Source organism: Pseudorca crassidens, chromosome 2 (genome assembly GCF_039906515.1).
Source record: "Pseudorca crassidens isolate mPseCra1 chromosome 2, mPseCra1.hap1, whole genome shotgun sequence".
NCBI lineage: Eukaryota > Metazoa > Chordata > Mammalia > Artiodactyla > Delphinidae > Pseudorca > Pseudorca crassidens.
The window spans coordinates 106,186,944-106,212,823 of record NC_090297.1 but is presented as its reverse complement, the minus strand read 5'-3'; the positions used below and the strand labels follow the sequence as shown (position 1 = coordinate 106,212,823).

The following is a 25,880-nucleotide window of genomic DNA, read 5'->3' as shown; positions in this document are numbered from 1 at the left end:
TTATGTCAGAGAATGTTTTGCCTATGTTCTTCTAGGAGTTTTATGATGTCTTGTCTTATATTTATGTCTTTAAGTCATTTTGAGTTTATTTTTGTGTATGGTGAGAGGGAGTGTTCTAATTTCATTGATTTACATGTGGCTGTCCAACTTTCCCAACACTACTTGCTGAAGAGACTGTCTTTTTGCCATTGTATATTCTTGCCTCCTTTGTCAAAGATTAATTGTCCATAGGTGTGTGGGTTTATTTCTGGGGTCTCTATTCTGTTCCATTGATCCATGTCTGTTTCTGTGCCCAAACCATACTGTTTTGATTACTGTCAGTTTGTAGTATAGTTTGAAGTCTTGGAGGGTTATGCCTCCTGCTTTGTTCTTTTTCTTCAGGATTGTTTTCACAATTCAGTGTCTTTTATGGTGAGGAACTCCAACATTTAATGGCTGGGTGTTTGGGGCTGAATTGTGTCTTCCAAAATTCATGTGTTGAAGCCTTAATCCCCAGTACCTCTGAATGTGACTGTATTTGTAGACAGTGCCTTTAGAGAGGCATTAAGTTAAAGTCAGGCCATTAGGATGGGGCCTAATTCAATCTGACTGGTGTCCTTGTAAGAGGAAATTTGGAAATACAGATACCAGGGCATGCACGCACAGAGGAAACAACTTGTGAGGATACAACAAGAGGGTGGCCATCTGCAAGCCAAGGGGAGGGGTCTCAGAAAAAGCCAACCCTTCTGACATCTTGATTTTGGACTTCAAGCTTCCTGAACTGTGAGAAAATACATTTATTGTTGTCACCCAGTCTGTGGTATTTTGTAATGGCAGCCTTAACAAACTAATACACTAGGTAAAAAGAAGACCATGGGAGAAAACTGTGCAAAGATGATAAAAGATAAGTTCCTGGATTATTGTGTCACAGAAGAGTATCTTGTCGCAGAAGCCAAGGCAATAGTGTTTCAAAAAGAGGGAAGCAGTGGACAGTGTTGAACTCTACTCAGAGGTCAAGATGAGAACTGAAAAATGTTCTTTGGATTTAGCAACTTGGAGGTCATTGGTATTCTTAACACAGACTCTCTTGGTGGAGTGAAAGTGCAGAAAGTCAGAATGGTGTGGGTTAGTGTCAGTGGGAGATGAAGAAACAAAAGCAGTGTAGATGGGACAACTCTTTGGAGGTTGGGCTGTGACGGGGAAGGGAATGAGGATTTAGGGAGTTCTTTAAAAAGAATTTTTTTTTATTATGTAAAAAAATTTTTGGCTGCGTCAGGTCTAAGTTGTGGCACATGGGATCTTTTGTTGTGGTGTGCGGGCTTCTCTCTAGCTGTGGTGCGCGGGCTCCAGAGCACGTGGGATCAGTTGTTGTGGCCTGTGAGCTTAGTTGCCCTGTGGCATGTGGGGTCTTAGTTCCCCGACCAGGGATTGAACCACCGTGCCCTGCAAAACGGATTATTAACCACTGGACCACTAGGGAAGTCCCTAGGGAGTTCTTTTTAATGAGAGTGACTTGACCTTGTTTATAAGTCAATGGAAAGATTCTAATTTAAAAAACAAACTGAATATATAAGAGAAAGTAATTGGCAGAATAACATTCTTGAGAAGGCTGGAGGGGACAGAGTTCACAGCAGACATGGGGGAAGGGGGCAGTTGACCTTTTTGTTAACATAAGGGAAGAAAAGGATAGAAGGATTGTTGTTCATTTTCTGGCTGGTGAAGGTCCTAGGTTTTTAAGCAATCTTTGCTTCCTAAAATGAAATCTCAGTTCAACTTTGCCTTATAACTAGTGTCATTTCCTCTCATGTTCTGGCATTTAGTTGGTTGTCTTATTTTCAGTGTGGTTGTGAGTCTTCACCTTAATGCCACTGGTATTTGAGTGGGAAGTTGGGAGAAGCTTCAAAGGCTAGTTGCTAGTCAAGACACCATAAAAATGACAAGTTTGTATATTCTCAAGTTTTACATTTAAGTACTTATGCCATCTGGCATTTATGATATATGCAGGAAGTCTAATACTTTTCCCAACTTGCTAGCCGGTTATCCACATACCATTTTAAATTCAATATCTGAGTACCTATTAATTGATTTGTGTGATAGGGAAAATAAATGAGAAATCACCTTTCTCAAAGGCCTTAGTATTTATGCAGTAATTAAATAAATATACCAATGAGTATGATATGTCAACAAATTAAGTGCCATAAACCCGATTATCATTTGTAGTTCAACCACAGAGAGGTTAGATTTTTCTGGATTCCTAAAGAATCAGATTTGATAGGGGACAATAGCAGGTTGGAGATAACGGGAGGGGATTTAGAGGGTGCAGGGTGTCCAGGGAGGGACCAGAATGAGCAAAGCCTCAAGCAAGAAACTGTAGGATGTCTCTGGGAAATTAGGTTAAATTATGGTGGAAGACAAGTAATGCTCGAGTGAGTTTATTCTTCACTTAGTAGACAGCAAAAGAAAACACATTAGCCTAGAGATGGTTCGGGGCTCTAAAATGGGTGATTCAAGCTATACTTGAAGAGGATTAATTAACTTAGAATGTAGTTTAGATTGATGGGACAAAAAATTAAACAACAGGCATGTTACAAAGTGAAGGAAAGTTTATTAAAAGTCAAGAAAATATGTAAGATTGTACATAATGAAAATTTCAAGTTTAAGTTAAGTTCCTCACTGTCTCAATAAGCAGGGCTTTTTAAAATTGATGTTTATGGTACAAACTTCTCCACAAAAGCTCATCCGTGAACAAAATCTTATATTGTCCTCTTGGCCCTACCTTGGCCTCCTCAGAGGGGAGGGCCAGATGGCATCAAAGATGCTGTGGAAGAAAGGGGACAGAACCCTTGGGATAAACAAAGTAGGTAGCTTCTCTCATTCTTCCTTCTCAGACAGTGACACCCTTTGATGGGAAGAGTGAAGGGGTTATGAGATAGGAAAGACATACGGAGATGAAGCAGAGCAGCATTTTTGACTGATGAGCTAGGAGAGGTCAGAAAGGAAAGCAGGGGGCTGCCACTAACAGGTGACCTCATGTTTAAGGGAGAAAGTGCTACATGAGTTTTCTGATCTCTTTCCGTGTTGTTTTGCCCAGTTTACCAGGGGGCAGACAGTCATGGCCCAGGGCCTTCATCCAGAGAAAAGGCCCATACGGCTGGAGCAAGTGGGACAGAATTGGGTGAAAAGAAGCCCCTTTTTTTTCAAAAAAAATACCTGTGCCCCTAAAAATGTCAGTTATGCTCCCTTTGGGGGTGAGTTCCCCGCTCTGATGCCCCTCTCAGATGTTCAGAAACATCTACAGCTAGCCCTATGCACTCTGATATCCAAAGGAAGTACAGCTTTTCAGGAGGGTAGACAGCTTGTGGACAATCAAGTTTTCCTTGCACCTGCTTATACCTCACCTGTTTGGACTCTGGCTGCCTTTGAAGGGCCGGCAGCTTACTTATGCACTGGCTTAGATTTCTCTACATTCTCCCTTTTTGGAGTTCCAGTTCTGCTTCTAAGACTTAAGATGCCAGACAAGAGGTTAAAGTTATTATAATCACCCATGTGTCAAGCGCTGGTGGTTAAGAGTAATAGATAGGAAGCAATAAAAATGAAAGTAAAAAAGAAATTTTAGGAAAAACAAATTAAGGAATCGTGAATTTAGGGTATAATAGGTCTTCAAAACAGATGCTAAATTGTCGAAGGGTGAAGGAGCCCAGAGGGAGTCAAACAGAACAGTACAACCCAGGTGCTAACAGCACTACTCTCCTTAGAAGGTCATGGTCCCAGCTCTGAGACTTACGGCCTCAAAGCAGCAGAAATCAGGCTGGCTGAGGACAGTCAGCCAAGACGGAGACTTCATGTACCAAGTGTGAAAAGCCATAGCTTACACGGGTGTCTCCTCCTAAGACTCCTTCTCCTGTGGTTCTCTGCCCCCTGCCCTCCCCAGTCTGACATTCCCTGTCAGCTTTGTGCCATTTCCACAATTCCCTTATTTCTTGCAGCTGAACTGATTCGGTGGGAGGGGGAGTGATCTTCTGGTTTCTCTGAAGTCACATTTGACAGGCCTCTGGGCCAACGTGTGTTCTTCTAGCTCTGAATGCTGAGCAGGATGGAGAGAAGGGCAGGAGGGGCTCCACACGTCTGGATCAGGAATCTCATTTCTCAGCCTTTCCCCTCGGAGACCTATCTTTCCAAAGCACGAACTGGCTGAAGGTGCTTCCTTCCCCTAGAGCCACCCTGTTCTCCTATTACCTTTCCTTTCTCCTTAATCCACTCACCTTTCTCACTATAAAGAAATCAGTCTGATGGAGGGGATGAAAACTAGACTGAGGGGAAAGAAAGCAAAGAAACCATTAGAGATAGAAAATGTATTTATTATTATGCAAATAGCTGTGCAAACTGGGGCCCTGGCAAGCTGCCAAAGGATTTTCCCAAATATCTTGTGCATCCCTGTATTACAAGCACCACATCAGTACCACATCCAAGAGAACAAAATTCGAATTCAGACAACAGAGTACCTCAGAGGCCCAGCAGATCCTGATTCCTTTTTGAAATATTCTATTACAGTAGCTTTGAGCAAACATCTTAGCTGGTTGCTGAAGGCTGGATCTGATGCTGAGCCGATTGTTAAGGCACCGGCTGTCCTGAGGAGGAAGATGAGGCCTGTGGATGAAGGATGGCAGCCTTGCTTCTAGGAAAGTAGTAGCTGATAAGGATGGTCAAGGAATATATATTTCATCACTTTAAAAAACTTTAAAACTTTTTAAAATCAACTTTACTAAAACTACTAGTTCTTTAGTAAGTATTAAAATAACCACTCCAGAAGTAGCATGCCTTAGTTTCTTTTTACCGTATCATAAATCTTTCCAATATTGTTAGTACTTATTACTGTAGAATTATTACCTGAAATACTAAAACTCTTTTGGTACTGCTTGAATTGTGCAAGTGTATAAAACATTAACTTCTCTGCTAGGTTTTTACATTGGTTTAAATAAACCGCCACTGAGTGAATTCATTTCAGTAAGTATCTAAGTAAAAAGATGAAGTTTCTGTATAATTATAGCACTTGGGGGCCAATTCAGCTTCTTCTAGTAATTCTGGGCTCAGTACAGTTCAAACAATGCTAACTTATACAGCAAGCAGGTCATTAGAAGAAAATACTAGTCCAGCAAATCTACATTATATCCTTATGGTCAAAATGAATTTCACACTGCTCCTTAAGAATACATTGAATGGGTTCAGAAATAAAACAGTTCACTTGTTTGTTTGCTGGTGTGTTTATTTTAGTGAACAGAGTGAAGTTCTTAGAATCAGGCCTTGGTCTATGGGCCTGAAGGATCTCTAGAGAATTGATGTGAAAAAGATTCAGTATGTTAGCAAATGGCAATTCTTCAATTAATTCCCCTCTTCGTATATCTTTTAATTTAGCTGTTGGCACCCAGAAACGCTTGGGTATATTTTACCTCCTTGGATATATACAAGTTAGAAAATGCTCCTTAGTTTTTTCTCATTGAAGAGGGGTAGACTGAAAAACATGGCAGAAGAAGACTTGGCCTTGGATTAAATAATGACACCAGAAAAATGCAAGACATTTTCCCCTTCTGAGCTGGAAGTGCACACCATCAGGATAACAAAAGGATACATGTAAGTTGGGATGCCTCTTGAGGCCAAGTGTTTCCGAATAAGTCGCTCAGTACCATACCAGTTAAAACCTTCTGTGGCATGTCCAATGCGTGGAAGATGGACACTTGCTGTTAAAAAAAAAAAAAGAATCATGATGTCTTCATTCATCAAATTGATTAATGTGTATAAAATATACATAGGAGATAATAACATGTTCTGAGTCACTTTGTGGTTTCCAATGAACAAAATGTATATAATCTTGGTTTGTCCCACTCAAAGCATATGATTATAATGTCAAAAATATTCTGGGGAGGGGTTGTAATAGGGGAAAATTAAATTAATTCTATTGAACACAAGGACCTACAGGCTCTGGAAATAAGTAGGTACTATGGAAATAAAATACGATCAATGATCAAGATGTAATTAAAATAAGCAAAGATTCTTTAACAAGTCAAGGGGACTTCCCTGGTGGCGCAGTGGTTAAGAATCCGCCTGCCAGTGCAGGGGACGTGGGTTTGATACCTGGTTTGGGAAGATCCCACATGGTGCAGAGCAACTAAGCCTGTGAGCCACAACTACTGAGGCTGCGTTCTAGAGCCCTCGAGCCACAACTACTGAGCCCCAGCGCCTAGAGCCTGTGCTCCGCAACAAGAGAAGCCGCTGCAATGAGAAGCCCGTGCACCGCAACGAAGGCATAGCCCCCACTCGTTGCAACTAGAGAAAGCCCGTGCACAGCAATGAAGACCCAATGCAGCCAAAAATAATAAAATAAATTTATTTTAAAAAAGTCAATCAGTTCAAGAAACTGTGAGACACACTGGGCTTAGAAACAAAATTGAAGTCGGGTTTTTGGCAGAGAACTGTCTGCTAATGCGGACTGGGACTCTCCAAGAGGCGTTTCACAACTGCATTATGACCAGTTTACTTCATCTCTGGTCCTTTACTTCCTCATCTGTAAAATGATACAAATACCCAAGTGGATACAGGCGGTCCACAGAGATAATGGATACAAAAGTGATGTAGAAAGGAAAAGGGCTTTGCAAATACAAGATGGGGAGGTTGTTACTTCTGTGATCTCTCATACTGGGGCTTACCTTTACCATGTATGCTGAATGGGGTCTTGACATTTCTTACCTCCCTTTAAAAATCACATCATATGCTTGGGAGCAGAAATTCATCTATCCCTGGGCACAAGTGGAAGAGCTTACCTTTCTTTTTCTTTGCTGCTAAAAATATCTTCTTCAGGCCCTCGTCTAGGGCTGCCATCTTAATGCCAGACAGGACATTGGCACGATCACGGTGCTGGGCCACAATCAAGGCCAACTAGGAGGAATGATCATTAGCTGGGTGGGAGCAGGAGTAGTTTCAAGGGGAGGTGATGGGAGTCAAAGTTCAGCTCTGATAAACTGATGTGGTTGTTTACTTACCAAATCTTGCCCTTTGTTTCTTGACTCTTTATCATCAATAGGAAATAAAAGGACACCTCCCAAACTCAAATCTGAGGTAAAACAAAAGGGAGCAACAGAAAGAACACAAAGTTCACTACAGAATGAGATCCCTGAGGAAGGACTACTCTGAATCCTCCTTATGTCTTGCCTTTTCCAAATCCACTCAGGTATGGGTAAGAGTGGCACCCTGTCTTGTTCCTGATATTAGAGGAAAAGCTTTCAATTCTTGTGGAATATAATGTTAGCTGTGGGTTTGCTGTATACGGCCTTTTATATTATACTGAAGTATGTTCCTTCTATACCCAATCTGCAGAGGGTATGTTATCGAAAGGATGTTGTATTTTGTCAAATGATTTCTCTGCATATACTGAGATGATCACTTTTATCTTTCATTCTATTAATGTGGTGTATAACATTTATTGATTTGTGTATGTGAACCATCCCTACATCCCAGGGAAAATTCCTGCTAGGTCATGGTATGTAATCCTTTTAATGAGTTCCTGAATTAGGTTTGCTAATATTTCATTGAGAATTTTTGCATCAATGTTTACCAGAGATATTGGTCTATAGTGTTGTTTTCTTGTAGTGTCCTTATCTGGCTTTGATATTGGTAATACTGGCCTCACAGAATGAGTTTGGAAGTGTTCCCTCCTCTTCAATTTTCTGGAAGAGTTTGAGAAGGACTGATGTTAATTCTCCTTTGAATGTTTGGTAGAATTTGCCAGTGAAGCCATCTGGTCCTGGAGTTTCCTGTGTTGGGAGGTTTTTAATTACTGAGTCAATCTCTTTACTCATCGATTTGTTCAGACTTTCTAGTTCTTACTGGCTCAGTCTTGGTAGGTTGTATTCTATGAACTTATCCATTTCTTCTAGGTTATCTAATTTGTTGGTGTACAATTATTCATAGTAGTTTCTTATGATTCTATGTATTTCTGTAGGGTCAGTTATAATATCTTTTCTGGTTTTATTTGAGTATTTCCTCTTTTTCTTAGTCTTGCTAAAGGTTTATCAATTTTGTTTATCTTTTTGAAAAACTAGCTCTTAGTTTCATTGACCTTTTGTTTTTCTGGTCTCTATTTCATTTATTTCTGCTCTGAATTTTACATCCTTTATTCTGCTAACTTTGGGCTTAATTTACTCCTCTTTTCTAATTCCTTGAGGGGTAAAGTTAGGTTGACTATTTGTGATCTTTCTAATTTCTTAATAGTTGCATTTATTACTATAAGCTTCCCTCTCAGAACTGTTTTTGCAGCACCCCATAGGTTTTGGTATGTTGCGTTTCTATTTTCATTTTTTTGAAATATTCTTTGATTTTCCTGTTGGTTTTTTCTTTGACCCATTGGTTGTTCAGGAGTGTGTTGTTTAGTTTGCACACACTTGCAGATTTTCCAGCTTTCCTCGTTTTATTTCTAGTTTCATACTATTGTGAACAGAAAAGATACTTGGTATGATTTCAATTGTCTTATTTTGCTAAGACTTGTTTTTTGCTCTATCATATGATGTCTCCTTGAAAATGTTCCATGTGCACTTAAGAAGAATGTGTATTCTGCTGCTGTTGGATGGAATGTTCTATAGATGCCTGTTGGGTCCACTGGGTCAAATGTTTGGTTCAAGCCCATCATTTCCTTGTTGATTTTGTCTGGATGATTTACGTTATCACTGACAGTGGAGTACTGAAGTCCCCTATTATTATTGTATTGTTGTCTATTTCTCCCTTCATAGCTATTAATATTTGCTTAATGTATTTAGGTACACAGATGTTATGTGCATATATGTTTACAACTGTTATATCTTCTTGATGAATTGATCCCTGTATCATTATATAATGACCCCTTTGTTTCTTATTACATTTTTGGCTTAGAGTCTATTTCGTGTGATATAAATATAGCTATTTCCACTTTCTTTTAGTTTCCACTTGCATGGAATATGTTTTTCCATCTCTTCACTTTGAGTCTACATGTGCCTTTAAGGCCCAAGTGGGTCTCTTATAGGCAGTATATAGTTGGGTCTTGTTATTTATTTATTTTTTTGCGGTATGCGGGCCTCTCACTGTTGTGGACTCTCCTGCTGCGGAGCACAGGCTCCGGACGCACAGGCTCAGCGGCCATGGCTCACGGGCCTAGCCGCTCTGCAGCATATGGGATCTTCCCGGAGCAGGGCACGAACCCGTGTCCCCTGCATTGACAGGCAGACTCTCAACCACTGCGCCACCAGGGAAGCCCCGGGTCTTGTTATTTTTATCCATCTAGCCACTCTGTGCCTTTTGATTGATGAATTCAATCCATTTACGTTTTATTTATTTATTTATTTATTTATTTTTGGCTGTGCTGGGTCTTCATTGCTGCACGTGGGCTTTCTCTAGTTGTGGCTAGTGGGGGCTACTCTTCACTGTGGTGCACGGGCTTCTCATTGTGGTGGCTTCTCTCGTGAAGCAAGGCTCTAGGCACGCGGGCTCAGTAGTTGTGGCACAGGGGCTTAGTTGCTCCATAGCATGTGGGATCTTCCCGGACCAGGGCTCAAACCCGTGTCCCCTGAACTGGCAGGCAGATTCTTAACCACTGCACCACCAGGGAAGTCCCCAATCCATTTACATTTAGAGTAATTATATGTAAGGACTTACTAATGTCATCTTGTGCTTTCCAGTGGTTTTGTATTTCCATTGTTTCTCTTTCCCTCTGTTTTCTGCCTACCTTCGTAAACTGGTAATTTTTTGTGGTGGTATACTCTGGTTCCCCTTTCTCTGTCTTTTGTGGATCTGCTCTAGGTTTTTGCTTTGTGGTTACTATGGTGCTTACATGAAACATAGACAGAACAGTGTTCAATTGCCTATAAAAGCTCCACCCTTTTACTCCTCCCTTTTATATTATACATGTAACAATTTACCTCTTTTTATGTTTTTATATAATTCACTAGCAATTTATAGTAGCTATAGTTATTTTTACTACTCTTTTCCTTTAACCTTTAAATTATAGTTGAGTGGTTAGCACACCATCCTAACAGTTAGTTTTCTAAATCTGACTCTATATATTTTACCTTTATCAGTGTGTTGTGTACTTTCATATGTGTTCATGTCACTGATTAGTGTCTTTTCATTTTGGCTTGAAAAACTCCTTTCAGCATTTCTTGCAAGGCAGGTCTAGTGGTGGTGAATTCCCTCAGCTTTTGTTTGCCTAGGAAAGCCTTTACTTCTCCTTCATACCCAATAGATAACTTTGCTGGTAAAGTATTCTTGGCTGGAAATTTTGATATTTCAACACTTTGAATATGTTATTCCACTCTCACCACCTGTAGAGTTTCTGCTAGGAAATCTGCTGATAGCCTAATAGGGGTTCCTTTGTAGGTTACATTCTTGTTTTCCCTGGCTGCTTTTAAGATTCTTTATCATTGATTTTTGACAGTTTCATTATAATATGTCTTGGAGAAGGTCTTTTTGCATTGAGATTATAGGGTGATCTATTAGCTTCATGGACATGTGTGTCCAAGACTTTCCCCAGGTTTGGAAAGTTCTCAGCTATTATTTCTTAAACTCTTTGTCCCCTTCTCCTTCTAGAAGCCCAATTATTCTGATATTTGTGTTTTCTTGTTTCAATCTCATAACTCACATAAGCTTGCTTCGCTCTTTTAAAATTTCTGTTCTTTCATCTCTTCTGTGTTATTTCAAAATTCCTATCTCCCGAAGTCACTTATTCTTTCTTCCATATGGTCTCCCCTGCTATAGCTGCTCTCTATTGCATTCTTCATCTCATCCACTGACTTCCTCAGCTCTACGATTTGTTTTGTTTTTTAAAATTTCAATCTCTTTGAAAAGAAGTCATTATGTTAACATATTTTATTCCTGATTTTACTGAGTTGCCTGAGTCTTCTTGTAAAATTCATTGAGTTTCTTTATAACTGCTATTCTGAATTCTTTGTCAGTCAGATCATAATATTCTGTGCCTTTGAGCACGGTTGCTAGAGAACTGTCATTTTCTTTTTGTGATGCCATATTTCCTTGATTTTTCATATTCCTGGTACATGCTGGTGCTTTTGAATCTGAAGTAGCGGATACGTCCTAAACTCTGTGCTCATTACTGTCAGCAGATGGGGTATTATGTTCTATGGTTTTGATATTATCTCAGTTTTTCCTATGTGTTTGTGCTCCACTCTTCTTGCTCTGCCTTGTGGCCAAATTTTTAAGCGTTTGTGTCTTCTCTGATTCTTACAATTCACCAGGTTGGCTGCACACCTTTTTTCCCCAGAAGGTGGAAACCAAGTTTGTGGTTTCTTCCCTGCCCATCAACAGGACCTGTTTTGAGTGGGCTCCTGGTCTAGCAGAGCTCGCTCTCATGGACACACTGCGGAGCAAGCACAGGGAGCCAGCAGCAGAGTTGCAGGGAGGTGTGGGCTTAACACTTGGTGCATTGGGAGTGCCCACACACCTGGTAGGGAGATCCCCAGGGTGGTACCCCCAGGGGTCCTTGAGTGAACTTCCTACTGAGCACATGTCTTTGACACCATTTGAAATTCTTACCTGTCTCTTTCCCAATATCCTTCCTTCCCACAGTCGTGGAGCTCCCACCTTAGTACTCCAGATGCTGGCAGAGAGAAACAGGTTTTTCCAGCTGTGTTCCACCCGGCGAGGGTAGCTGGGTGCCTCTGCCAGAAAAATCAGCCCCTCGAAGTGTTTCCTTGGGGGGAGGGTTGACGCTGGGAAAGTCTCTTACCACCTCGGCTGCAAGCAAACTCATATTTTTCTTTTTCTCCAACGGTGTGCCAGAGTCTCCCTTCAGGAAGGCTGGACTTCTGCAAGTTCTGTGCGTGAGTACCTGCCCAGGGCAGCACTCACCTGATTTTTGCCCTACAGCAGTGAGAGGGGTCTAGGCAGTTTTGCTGGCTCCACTGGTTCCTTGCCTATACGGAGGTGTGTCTGTCTGTCTCTTACCAGTTGCAGTGGTGGGTGAGTCTTCTCTTGGGTCTCCCAAAAGACCCACCAAAGCACCTTTGTTCATGTTTAGATGTCTAAACCATCGGTTAAAAAGGGAGATTAAAGAAGGAATGTCTTATGCAACCATGTCACCCCCTTCACGCCTGAATTTTTATGATCTAATTCAGTGCCTCTCAAACGCTGCCTACAAAGTACTCCTGTAGGCATTGGAGAGTGAATGCAAAACCCAGAGGCATCCAGGCTAGGAGGCGGTGGGGCACTATGAACATAAAATTCCTTCAGAAGAGTCTTACGTTTGTCTTAAACTATTCAAATATTGTATTCTACCATACTTACATATTTGTATTTGAATATTTTCCTACCTCACCCAAATCAAATCAAATTCTCTAGAGAAACGAGCTAATTTAATTCTATGGCTTTGCATACTCCAATTTTTTTTTTTTTTTTTTTGGCCTACTCCAGTTTGAACCTTTTGTCCTCTCAATCCGTCCTGCATACCCCAATTGTTCAGGTCATTCTAAAATATTTGCTCTGCTATGCCATTCTTCTACTCAAATCTCCCGTATCTAGCCACTAGCCATTGGATAAGGTACTGCCTAGAATGGCATCTCCCTGGACAAGTCATGTACGGTCTTCTATATTGTGGCCCAAATCTCTCTTCTTTAAAATCTAACTCTCCTCTATTCCTCAGCATAAACCCTCTATTCCAGCCTGTCTGACCTACACAACATTCCCCAAAAACATGCACTGTGTAGCTGCAGGGATCATTCAATATCCCATACTGGGAACGGTGGAGTTACAGGGATACCAAAAAGAATGAGACATGGTATGGACTCTCCTGCCCTTTCTCTCCACCTATTTATGTTCAACCCAACCTACCCTTCCAGGCCTAAGAGAACTTTCGCCACTTTCCATGAAGCCCTCCCGATAACTCAAGCCCACTGTTCATCTACCCTGCTCTACCTTATTTCAGGCCTTCTGCAGAAAACAGTGCACACCCCCATCTCTGTTTCCTTACTGACCACTTACGCCTTAACTCTGTGCAACCAGGTTTTACTTTTCACACTCTCTCCAAGTGCTCCAAGGTCATGTGACTGCCCTTGGGGCAAATCCAATGGCCTTTTCCCAATGCTCATCCTCACTTCAGTGTCTGACACTACAGACCACTTCTTGACATCTCTCTTCCCTTGTACCTCAAAACACTCCATTCTCAAGGTTCTCTTATTTTTCTGACAATTCCTTCTTTCTCCCCTCTTGCCTCTGCTCCTAAATGGAGGTGTTTTCCATGCTCTATTCTCTGCCCTCCCATTCCTCACTCAGATGGGAACTTCTCAGCCGGCATCTCTAACTCCGACCTCCTCCTGAATTCTCTCCTTTTCCAGCTGCCCAATCAATATCTAGATCTAGGTTCATTATTTCACACATATTAAGCCCTGTAATATGTAATCTGTTTTAGTTGAAAGAGGATTCACTCTAAGTCCTTACATCCCCTTCTACCCTGGAGAAGTGAGCAGAAGAATTAGGAAAAAAACAATCTCTAAGAAATGTGAAGAGCCCTCCTCCACTGGACAAGATCCTTTATTTCCTATGGAACTTGAGAGGCTAATCACAATAATCACTTTACTCCTCTTGCCACTTTGTGATCTCCACACATAACAGGAGGTGCCCTGGCCCCTCCCTATGCCAAGGGGGAATAGTGTTCAGCTTCCAAGTTTCCCTGCCCCGCACCGCTCTACTTCTGCCTCCAGGGAGTGTTACTTCATAATACAACCTCCTTCCCTTCAGCAGCCAGGTCTTGTTAGCACTTCAGTGGTATGTTTCAGTTCTCTCCCACAGGACTCTGACACTTTCAGGAGATATTCCCTCAAGAAGATGGAGGCAATTGGGTAAACAATGAAATGATCTTCAAGCCAACACTTTAACATGCTTGCAGGGATTGACATTTATCAAAGTACTTGCACACTCATTCATTATCCTCATTATAGTCCCATGCGGTGGGTGGAATAAGTATTATTCACAAATTACAAATGAGAAAACAGACACAGGGAGGGGAAGGGATTGCCTCAAAGTCGCATATCAACCAGCTGACTGATGACAGAATGCGGCTCCAACTGGCTCATCCCGCTCCTCATCTAGTGCTTTTTAACGCACCTAATACTTGTCCTAAGCGTCCTCTCCCCTCTTCTCCCATCCCTACCCCTTCTCTCTGCTTTGCTTCTTACCTTTCATTTTCCCAGCCAGCTCATATATTTTTCTTGGCTCAGCAGATCTTTTTTCCAGAGCTGTGAATAAACCACCTCTGCCCCAGCGGCCAGAGTCATCTGATAGAAGAAAGAGAAAATTTTCTTCTATAGGAGGCAAAATCCAGTCCACCATTTAAAAAAACAAAGGTACACCAAAGAGACCTGTAGAAGAATGATTTTACAAAGAGCAGAAGAAACTAATCTCCTGCACATATTATACACTGGACTTCTCAAATATGTTTAGGTTTTCTGGAATATACTTGGCCATCATAACAGAAAAGCATCAAAAAAATTAGTGTTCTGAAAGAGCAGAATCTCTGCGGTACTTCTGTAATTCCTGGGAGATGGCTGAGGAAAGATGCAGAGCAGATGTAATACAACAGCACACAACTCCCATTTTACAGGTAAGAAAATGGAAAGGTTAAATGACTTATTCAAGCTGGTACTAACACAGCTAGTTAGTACCTGGTATTTACAGTCATTCATTCATTCAATCATACTATAAATATTTGTTAGTATTACATATCAAGAACTGTTTTAGGCACTAGGGTTACAACAGTGGACAAAAAGAAATCCCTACTCCCATGAAGCTATTTTCTAGTTCAATGAAACAAATAAGCAAATACATAGGCAATACGTCAGGTGGTGATGTATCATCAAGTAAAATAAGGTAAGGAAGTGGCTAGAGAAGAATAGAGGGGTGAGGATGGGGTCTGGGCAATCAAGAGAGACCTCTCTGAGATGCAGACATTTGAACAATGCTTGATGTGGCGAAGTGGGGAAAGAGGGCTCCAGACAAAGGAAGTAAAAAGTACAAAGGTCATGAGGGAAGAACATGCTTGGAGTTTGGAAAGGATTCGTTTGTCTTACAGATGTTACCTCCTTGTACTCTCTTAAAAACCTTGTGCAGAGAACACGGCAGATCTTATACCATTATACAGATAAGGAAGTTGGGGCCCAGAGAGGCTGGGCTGCTCAACCGGGTAAACAAGAGGGACAAGAGTCAAATCCCAGTCTCCTGGTTCTAAAATTCACTCTTTTTGACCACCCAAGACTACACTGGGCCCATTAATAACCCCTAAATCAGGGTTCTGCCTCATCTTCCCCAGACCGTGGTACCATAAAGACTCAGGCCCCACCATTTCTCCTACCTACGCAGTGCACGATGACAGCATCCTCCGCCCCAGCCTGTGGGTGGGTGACATCACCGCTTACATACTTGATGGAGGTCGAGTCCGGGTCCTCATAATCCAGTTGGGCAGAGCGTTCATCTTCCCAGTCCTCCAGGTCCTCTGATTCGCTCTCGTCGGAAGGCAGGCAGAAGGACTGGTAATCGTTGGACTCCCACCAGGCCATCCTTCAACAGGCCAGAGAGGAAAGGAAATTAACTGGGCTTATCACAGTTTCTCTTGGAGCACATCTTGTACTGCTATTCACAAACAGTAAGTGCCAAGTGGAGATGCAATTAGAAACTCACCCTGTTTTCTGCCTATTTGTAAATAAACAAGAAGCCTTACTGATTAGCCTAACTGCCTCCTGACTACACTTCAAAAATGAGCAGCCACCGGATGTCACTGTTTTTAAGAACATGTGACTAAAAGGGAATGTTCAAGTAAACTACTCTCCTTAGGCAGCTGAAATAAAACCCTAAAATTTTCTAGCTTCAACTGAATGCATCTTCTCTGCCTTAGGCACTCAGGACTGTTCTCTTAAGTAGACTAACTGTTAAGGTTAAAGTTTAATCTTTAAAAATGTATTCTAGTACCAGCAGGAACTACCAGCTTTACAGACATTTTCTGCAATTGTAAAGTGATGTTCAACTGTGGACTCACTATGCAACAGTGATTCCTTCACCAACTGGGACCCTCAGCTTTATTAATAATACAATCGAGTAACAGATACATACTTTTTCTTATGTTCTGCTTCTTCCTTTCTCCTCTTCTCCTCCTCTAATAGTTTCTTTCTCTTGGCTGCTGCTTCTTGTCTTTTCTTCCTCCTGTCCTCCAGCTCTTCTGGGCTCAGAATCCGCTTCCTTTTGGTAGACCCCTCCACAAGGCCTGGGATGAGAACCTGTAGGAAGAACAAGCGCCATAACCAGGAAAGTTGGGGGCTACCTGTTCCTTCACGAGTTTCTTTCATCCCTAAAACACACTCTGAACAGAAGCAACGTGCTTAATATTTCACAAGACAGTGCATCTCCACGTCACCTTGGGTGGTGGGAAGTGGTAGCAAGACACTTCAATTAAGACATCTTGTAGGCATGGTAACCAGGATACTGTGCTCTAAACTCAGCCAAAGCACTGCCATGGTTAGTACAGCAATACATCATTTTGATTAACTTCATTAGGAATAAGGTACTTCAGAAAATAACTTTTTAAAAAAATGGAAGGCATACCCTGCAGGATGCTATTTTAGGTTTAACCATGTTTAATGGAAATCTTCCTCAATGTATTATATCATTCTGCCTTAAACAGAATATGTCAACATCATGATTATCTTAATGACCACTAGCATTTAATGAGCCCAGATTAAGTGCCAAATACTGTGGACATTACATACAACACTTAAGACTGCCTCCTCTCTTAATGACACAGGGTCATGATTGTCAGCAGCAGGGTATGGTATTTTGGTGTAACACAGTGATCCCTTCAGGGGTGGCTTAGACAGACAAGGCTGCTATCACCTGCATTAAACGGTAAAATATACGCTCCTTGTTATCATTTTTATGCCAACTTCTTACATAGTTTTTATACTAGGGTACAGTCAATGATACTTGTATTTCAACAAACACTTACACACTTATTTCTTAACCAATCTCTCCCAGCATCATTTTTTGTTCTCTTAGGATGAACGTTTGAAAGAATTTATCCTTACACAAATTAATAGTTCTTACACTGCCTTTCTTTCGGAGTAACCGGCCCTCTGGACTAGTCTTCTCCAAAAGGGTTTTCTGAAGATTCACCAGTTGCTCAAATGATTTTCTGTCTTCTTTACTAGGCTCCTTAGAATAATCTTTACCTTCAAATAAGTACATGTGGTTTTCTAAAAACATAAAACACAAAAAGAAAAATGTTAGGTGCTAAAGAAAAATACATTGATTCTAGTCAAAGCATAACCAGGGCGAACAAAAGAGCAGCCTGTATTCTAAATGGGCTAAGACTAGCTTGTGATGAAGGTACTGGATTTCTGGTCTCACTAATGCTGATGGGTTTGGGATCCACATGGGGATCTCGTGTATTTACTTTTCAAAGGAGACAGCATGGCTTTTGGTCCATCTCTAGATGGTCTGTGAGTCTCTGCTGGATGCCTCCACCCTGCTGAGTTCCGGAACACTCATCACTTGTTCATTCCACACAACTCCCCAGCATAAATCTCACTGACATTAAGATTATCTAATAAAGGTAACCAAGAGCATATTTTTAAATTCCAAACACGCCTTTAACACTCAACTTTTTGCCCCCTTTGCTGTAATATTAAAAGGAACAAGTAGAAAATCTAGGAGGGAATAAAGAAGCACAAAAACAATCCCTTAGATTTACAATATTCTTTGTAGATCTCATGAAGCATCTTCATGAGCCTCACCACAGTTCTGATATAACTAACCCCACTTAAGAAAGGGAAAACTGAGGCTCAGACAGTGATCAGGAGACTCCCCAGTTCTCATTGCTAATAAGTGAAGAAGGCAGGATTTCCTGACTCTAAGGCCAATGTGCTCTTTTCAGTACATTACTGTTCTCTATAGAAGGATGGAAAGGTAACAGGCCAGCAAATAACAATTACAGTAACAACAATAATGGTGACAGTGTAAACTTGAACAGCATTTTATGCTATGTGTTTTGCAACTGTGTAAAAGAGTAAAGCAGGGACTAATAGCACTGTTTTACAGATGAGGACAGAAAGGCTCAAAGAGGTTGGGTGATGTGCCAAGATCATGAATCACATGATAAAGAGAAGTCATAACAAGCCAAGACTAGCAACCAGAGAGAGGTGAGACAATGATTCTAAAGTGAAACATATTTAATAGCACATGTTACCAAAAATGTATCTTCACAGCATTATAAAATCAGCTGTAGGTATGCTTTTCCCAGAGAGTTCGAAAGCAAAACATTTTCATTCTCAAGAGATCAACTGCTTCACACTTGTACCCAAATCCAACCAGCTGTAATTCTAATTGGCATTTGCTAATTAAATCAGCAGGGGGGCTTTCAATGAGGTGCTCTAGCAACAAGTGGAAAAAAAAATAAAGAGTCGAGAAGTGTAAAATATCAACAAATGTATCTTCATGCAATTCTCAACTTACGAACGTGATTTAAAAAAAAACAGCCCGGCATTCAAGATAAAGCCACCCTGTTTTCTATTTAATATTGATAGGGGATGCTATAATTACTAGTCTTTCATATTTATTTGTATTCTTTTAACCATGCTATCTGTCTTCAGTCTGCAGCCCAGAGAAGTTTAGAGACCACAGGCTTAGACACTTATCTATAGCCTGCCAATGGAATCACCTACCACAGAGTGAACTCTATACTCATTGATCAAAGACAAAATTCAAAATTTTAATACAACTGGGAAATCTTTTCTGGCAGCTGGACTGCCTGAAAAAAAAAAATTCTCAGTCCAACTGCCAAAAAAATTATAATTATCTTTCTGGAAAACAGTTAAATTTTATTTTGTTCTATTAAACGTTAGGAAAATAGGCTGAAATTAATGTAGATGAGTGCAGAAATGGGTGCAAGCTTCAGTACTTAATGTAATCAAAATGCAACTTAAAAACAGGACCACATACATCTATTTCTTCTCCCACCTAAAATAACTACATGGCAGTAAAGGGATTTTAAAAAGATATATGAGACGACAGTGGATGAAAAGGTCAATAACTCTTTAGAAAATAGAAGTGGCTGGAGGGATGATAACAGAGTGAAAAGAACAATGGAAGCAAAACACAGGTGCCTAGTCAGGAGATGATTATAAGAACACAGACCCTTTCAATCCCGCAAAAGCTTAGAACTTACCATGGACAAGGAACTGAGGGGTGGGGGAACTGAGAGAAAATCTGCACACCAAATACAGGAGTGCCCTGAACGCCTTTACTCACGTTGTCTCCTCAATCTGAGCAAACAGGTTATTCCGACCCTTACCCACCTCATCCAAGAAGGATATTAAAGGATTCGTCTCTGGAGAAACGGAGTTGCCCAGAGAAAAGACTTCCAATACAGACATTTGGGAAGGTCCCCTTCAGTGTGAAAGACAGCTCACCTACCAGTGATGCTGGAATAAGCCCCAGGAGCCCAGATACCTGCTCAGGCCGGAGCTGCCCATCAGCTTTGGCATTTCGCCAGCACACGTGACCAGCCAGCCAGAGCACACCAGGTATTTCAGGAAAACTACCAACAAGGACAAGACAAATTTTTAAAAAAGAAGGAGAAGCAATTGGAGAAAAGAGAGGCAACACAGCGAGTAGAGGAATACTTTGTTAAAAGATACAATAAATATTCTCCCTGGAATACTTTTTAAAAGCTATAATAAATGTCTTCAGAGAGGATGTTATATCCCTGGAATGAGAACAAGATACATTTAAAACAACAAGCAGAGAATAAGAAAGAGTTCTTGAAGAATAAAAATGGGATGCTAATATTAAAAAATTTAAAAGCTAAACTACGAGGAAAGTCAACGAGCACTGTCTTGTAGAATCATGCCAGCTGCTGACGTTCCAATCTCCCCAAACATCCTATAAAAACCATACAGAACAACAATGATACCAAAACCACCCTGAACCCACGCCTACTACAAAACTAGGAGGCAGAGAGTACTACAAACTTCAATTTGCAGGTAGGTAGAGAAATGAACATCTCAAACCAGCTGAGTTGGCTCCCAAGCCCACGCTGGAGTAGAGTCAGGCAGACACCGCACAGAAAAGAGGCAGCGGGGTTCTAGCAACGTCAGACACAGATCAAATTTATCCCACACGAGAAGGACACACCCCAAATGGGAAAATAATGAAGAAAGGTCTGAGACTGGCAGATCAGAGCAGCGGCTACTAAGGAATTGAAAGGAAGGAACTAGAAAGTAGTTGCAGCTTACAATTTGGGAAGGCACTGCTTCTGGGGGAAAGAGACAACTTAGAAGGGGAAGATGTGCTTTGACAGTTTGGTGGCAAAGGGAAAGAAGGAAGCAAGTGATGGAAATTCAGGGTCGTACAGAAACAAAAGACAATCACAAAACCGGAAGTCATGCCAGCCCACTCTCCACCCAATAAGAGGAAGCAGCGTCGGGTAAAGAAACTGCCCTTCTCTGTATGAATGGAATAAGGTACTCTTGAATTAAGAAGCCTAGTAAGACTATCAGACCTCTCACCCCAGTCTGCACTGAATATCTGTTGCCACTGGTATGGGAAAATAAAGTCATTTCAAAATAACCCTAAGACAACAGGGAACAACCTTACAAAGCTACTATGTGAAAAAAAAAATTTCAAATAAGAAATTAAAATACTATAGAAATAGAAATGGACAGAAGACAAATGTTGACCCAAATCAGAAAGCAAAAGACAAGATCATCTCATGATCATATATATTGCTTCACTAAAAAAATTAAAATTAACGGTACCTCACTTCACAGAGCGGTGAAATGAAAACACAGGTATAAGGCACATAAGTTCACACTTAATGCTCAACTGGTGTTAACTATAATTTAAAAAATAACTCATTCTACTATTCAGAAAAGGGATCACTATGTGCAGTATCATACTAAGGACAGAAGGATTTACTAATAAACAAAGGAGAAGATGCTTGCAATCAAGGGAGGAAAAAACACAAATTAAAATCCTTGAGATTGATACTACCATAAGCATTAGCATCATCAATTTGGTTCAAAGTTCAGATACAAGGGAACAGCCAGACAATTTCCAATCAGCCTAGGAAGAGTTCTTGAACCATGTTAAGTCTTAAACAGTGTGCCTAGGATGAGACTTGGGCTGGACAGGAAAAGGACGTCCTAGGAGCAGTATCCAGGACTTTCCCTGGGGACCCATCTCACTCATGTTCTAGCCTGGGGTGGCCGCACCACTGGCTCTGCTCTCACCCCCCCACTTACTTCCTTCCTCTTGTTCTCTGCTTCTTTCTTCTGCTGTCGGCAGGGCACCAGAGATCCACTGGCCATCTTTTGTTTCTCCCAGGATAGACTCCAGGTCTATTTCATCCATGGTGCTCCCCTCAGAGGACAGCAGTTTATCCAAACCGAATTTGAGTATCTCACTCAACTTGAATGAAGAAAACAAAAAGTCCAGTTGGCCCTCATGAAAACAAACATTGGATATCAGTGATTTGCAAAGTGGCTTAACGACACCAGGCACACTCCTCCTCTGATGCTCAGCCTTCTTTCTCTCCCCATGACAATGGGGCTGTTTTGTAGTTGGATGATGGGTAAGCAGAGAGTGATAAATGATAGTCAGAGATGCTGACTTTAACAATTCTCAATAAACAAAAAAATCTGAGCCTCCAATTTTTCTTTTTTTGAATAACAGCCATTTCCTGCATTATCTTAGCACTTCTCATGGAGTCTTTTTCACAGGCAATCCCAGCAGCCACATGAGAAGTCACAGACCCCGTTAGCTACTCTCCCATCCCTTCCACTGCCAAACTTCTTGGAACGAGAGGGCGACATGGGGTACTTCTTAAGTGACTTCTTTCCTTTGGCAATTTTGTTCCTGCCGCAGTGCTCTATGGAAAACGCCTTCACAAAGACCAGTAACAACTCCCAACCACTAGACCTGAAAGCCCTTTCTCAATTCTAATGCTGCTGGACATTCCTCTAGCATTGCACTACCCTGCTTCTCTTTCCTTCTCTCTAATGTACCCTCAGCCTATCCCTAGGGCTGCAGGAACCACCTAAAACGTTCAGATCATCTTTCCTGGCTTTAGCTTCCTACTTCCAACTCTGTACTTCCCTAAGTGATCACTCTGAGACCCCGAACCAAGCCGCATTCACATCTTGGCTCATTTGCATCTTGCCTCTTTAGACTGGGTCAGTTATCTCCAGATGGTGTATTTTGTGAGTAACTTGGAAATCTTAATGTATTCTGTATCAGCTTGAAAAAAATTTAGGCAGCTCACCTAAGCATCAAACAAACCTGGATACACTGATCTTTAACCTGGACATATATAACAAGGCGACTGGCACCAAAAACAGAAGAAAGCCAACTATTTATGAAAACGACTGGTCCGTCCTGGGACACTCCCTTCAGTCTACCTTACATTTATGCTTTCACTTGTGAGGTGTCTCAGTCACCAAGGGACTACCTGTGTTTTTAGAGGAGCAATATATTACAGTAATTAACGGCATGTGCTTGGAAGTTAGAGAGTACTTGGATTGGCGTCCTAATAAATGAGTGTCCTAGGGCAAATTATTCAAAATAGGAATAAAGAGAGTGCCTACCGCATTCTCGTTATTCATATTCACGGAAACAATCGGAGAGAAGCACTTCATATGATACTTAGCACACAGTAAGCGTTCAATAAATGTTCACTACATCTGCATCTGCCTCTCTCTGTTTCTATTACGTTCCTCCTGCAGGATAACAAACCTTCCTTCCTTGAGGACTTCAGGATCCTATACTTTTTAAATTTACTAAACAACAGTTACATCTTTTACTATTGGATTCTTTTTATTTTACAAACAAACTCTGCTTTCTTCTGAGACAAGGGCATTGGGTTGTTACCTTTGCTTTTGGCAACCAAAGAGATAACTTGCAGAGTCTTGGCAGGGAAGAGAGAAATCAGACATTAGAGCCAGAACGTAACCTTCTGATAACCACCTTCCAAGCTGGGCAAGATTCCGACAGAGCCCCTCTCAAATAGCCAGGGGTCTATGTTCCCACTAGTATTTGGCCCACAGCACAGAGGCATGTCTACTCAATCACATGGACATGCCCAGCAGCCCGCATCACAAGGACACCCCGACTGAATCCCAAGCCCCTCCTGCACTGGGAGAGAGTTCCAACTTCTCACTGACAACCCCTCCTCCTCCCACACCCAGAATGTGGGCACTCCAAGGCTCCGCCATCTATTCCCACCACCAGACCCATGCTGAACTTGTCACTCTCAAGGTTCTATGGGAGAACTCGTGCATGAAGAACTATATTTAAGAGTCTCTGCAGTCTGTCCCTACCTCTCTCTCAAGCTTTCATCTTACATTTGTAACTGCCTTTTGGATAATGTGAAAAAAATACGTACAGTCGGCCCTGCCACCAGCATGGATAAGCGTGCACACATCAATTGGGAACCAAAGGAAGAACAGAGAAAGAAAAAAAACACACTTTGCACCTTGAGATAAACAAAAATCAAACAAGTAAATGCATAAAACCCAGGGATACTTTCTAGTTCTAGACCTAAAATAAAAGAAACCTTGAGCCTTTCCTGTAAGTTACCAACTCACTAACAAAACCAATGTGAGCCCTGTCTTTTGCAAAGCTGATGTAAAGATATGCACTGGTCTTTGTGGATATGATAGCCATGTGAGAAAATGTTTTCTTTAACCAGACTAACTGTAAACTGGGTAATTCTGCTTATAATAGTGTTTAACTTTTTTTTTCCTCTAAATACTTGTTGTCTTGATATTTTCTGTTTGATAAACTAGTTCCTTTAAAGCCTACTCTCTTACAAACTTTTGCAAATGAAATTTTTGTCTCTGAGTTTTCCTCTAATAATAGTTTTGTTTATATTTTATTTTTTACTGCAAACTCTGTTGATTAAAGCGTAGATTACCTTCCCTTCCTAAAACTCTGCCTACCTTCTATCTTCCTAATTTCTATCCTCATCATCCAGGCTTAAGACCTTACAGACATCTTTGAATTTTCCATCTCCCTAGCTTCCCACCTCTAAGCAGCCGACTCCTGTCATTTCTTCTTTTGTAACGTTGCTCACTCCAGACCCTCCCACTGCTACGGCCCGTCAAAGGTCTATTACTCACTTCACACCTGGATCTTTCCAGTCTCCTAGGAGTTGGTCTCTCCGCTTCCAGCCCCTCATCCCTGGGTCAAAATGGGAGAACCTGGGATATATCGTAATATGGGTTCCAGTTTTAACCCAAGGGCTGCTACAGAATATCGCTAAGCCCTCTTCCAGAAGACAGCTTTTTCTAAAGTCTTCCAAGCCAGCACTTGCTTCCTATCCTGCGTCCCCTTCTTTAAGCAATTAACTCTAGTTCTTTCGTCTATTTTTGCTATGGCATAATTTTGAATTCCTGATCTTGTCCACCTTCCTCTGAATATGAAGAAGGTGATGTAGAGTGCTAATCAAAGGGTCTGGGGTTAAGATGGAGGTATGAGATTAATCATTATTTATTATGCTGAGCTGTTCATCTAATTCTCAAGGCCCCGAGGTAACTTGTGGTATCCTCACTTTTAGAAAAACAAAGGTTAAGAGATCTGCTCAAAGCCACTCAGCCAATAAGTGGCAAGGCTTGGATTTGAATCCAAGCAGAGGGATCCAAAGCCCATCCTCGTTCTGTATTTTTCCGCCTTTATATATCAGATTCATTTTAGCTCCCACAGCAGCTTGCACGCAGTAGATACGATGGCCGGTAGGAATTTGGCCAGAGAACAAATGTGTGGTTGGGGAGAGTAGGTGGTTAATTCATTTACTTTCTCATCCACAGGAGCACCGACTAAAACCAGGACACATTCTAAAGTGAAGAATATGTTTTACCTGGAGGTCAGCATGCGCAGCAGGTTTCTGGGCTCCCAGAGTAAAATGGCCCCCTTCTATGATGGTGTTGGTGAGCTGCAGCTTGGAGGCTGCTTTCCTACAGACTATTTCTTCCACAGTGTCTCGGCCAATCAGCCGAATGACTTTAACGGACCTGTACAGAAGTCAAAGGAAAGCAATGCGCTAACATAGAAGGGTCTGCAAAGAAGGGCACAAGCATGCACAGTCAATACACCTAAAAGAAAACAAACCCAAAATGCCATGTTCAGGGTACAACTAAAGGGAAGTGGTTGTATCTGAACCCGAGCATTTGTTAGACAGATCCGGCCTCTAATTCTCACTGAACCTTTCCAAAAAAGTCAAGGGAGGGATGATGAGATGGCCATAACTGGGGTTCCTTATCTGTGGTGGAGGAAAACTTTTGGGAGATCTAAATCATCCTCAGGCCAAAGGGTAAGACTTATCTTTTTAGCTTAGCTCCATAAAGCCATAACTTCATTTTTTAACTGAATTAGACCTTAACTCAGGAAGGATGAGATAAATAACTTCTAAAGCTTCCTTCTAGTCCTTTCACAATTTGACTTTGCTCTTTTTTTTTTTTTTTTTTTTTTTTGCGGTACGCGGGCCTCTCACTGTTGTGGCCTCTCCCGTTGCGGAGCACAGGCTCCGGACGCGCAGGCTCAGCGGCCACGGCTCACGGGCCCAGCCGCTCCGCGGCATGTGGGATCTTCCCGAACCGGGGCACGAACCCATGTCCCCTGCATCGGCAGGCGGACTCTCAACCACTGCGCCACCAGGGAAGCCCGACTTTGCTCTTTTTAACAGAGCAAGTATGGAATGATAACATGCCCATCCCAGTACTACTCGTGAGTGAGCAACAGAGCTGGGCTAAAACGTAGCGGTCTCTCGCCCTCCAGTCTAGGCCTGTCACCGGCCCACACTCTTCACCTTCCTCCCCAACCCAGAACTGCTCAGGAGC

General features: G+C 41.6%; 1 protein-coding gene across 2 annotated transcripts in view; it reads right to left on the bottom strand.

Moving 5' to 3' along the window:
- Window positions 1–4,316: 4,316 nt before the first annotated feature.
- CHD1L (chromodomain helicase DNA binding protein 1 like) overlaps window positions 4,317–25,880 on the bottom strand; it is a 51,285-nt gene continuing 29,721 nt past the window's right edge. The window contains exons 14-23 of one of the 2 annotated variants that reach the window (XM_067727506.1): window positions 24,902–25,055; window positions 21,291–21,456; window positions 17,095–17,243; window positions 16,108–16,271; window positions 15,353–15,558; window positions 14,181–14,279; window positions 7,014–7,084; window positions 6,795–6,909; window positions 5,606–5,714; window positions 4,317–4,669 (exon numbers count right to left, since the gene is read on the bottom strand). In XM_067727506.1, the coding sequence (XP_067583607.1) occupies window positions 4,591–4,669; window positions 5,606–5,714; window positions 6,795–6,909; window positions 7,014–7,084; window positions 14,181–14,279; window positions 15,353–15,558; window positions 16,108–16,271; window positions 17,095–17,243; window positions 21,291–21,456; window positions 24,902–25,055 (1,312 nt within the window). In that variant the 3' untranslated portion in view covers window positions 4,317–4,590. Of the gene's footprint in view, window positions 4,670–5,605; window positions 5,715–6,794; window positions 6,910–7,013; window positions 7,085–11,592; window positions 12,033–14,180; window positions 14,280–15,352; window positions 15,559–16,107; window positions 16,272–17,094; window positions 17,244–21,290; window positions 21,457–24,901; window positions 25,056–25,880 lie in introns of those variants that run through there. The other variant, XR_010941038.1, reaches the window with a different exon arrangement.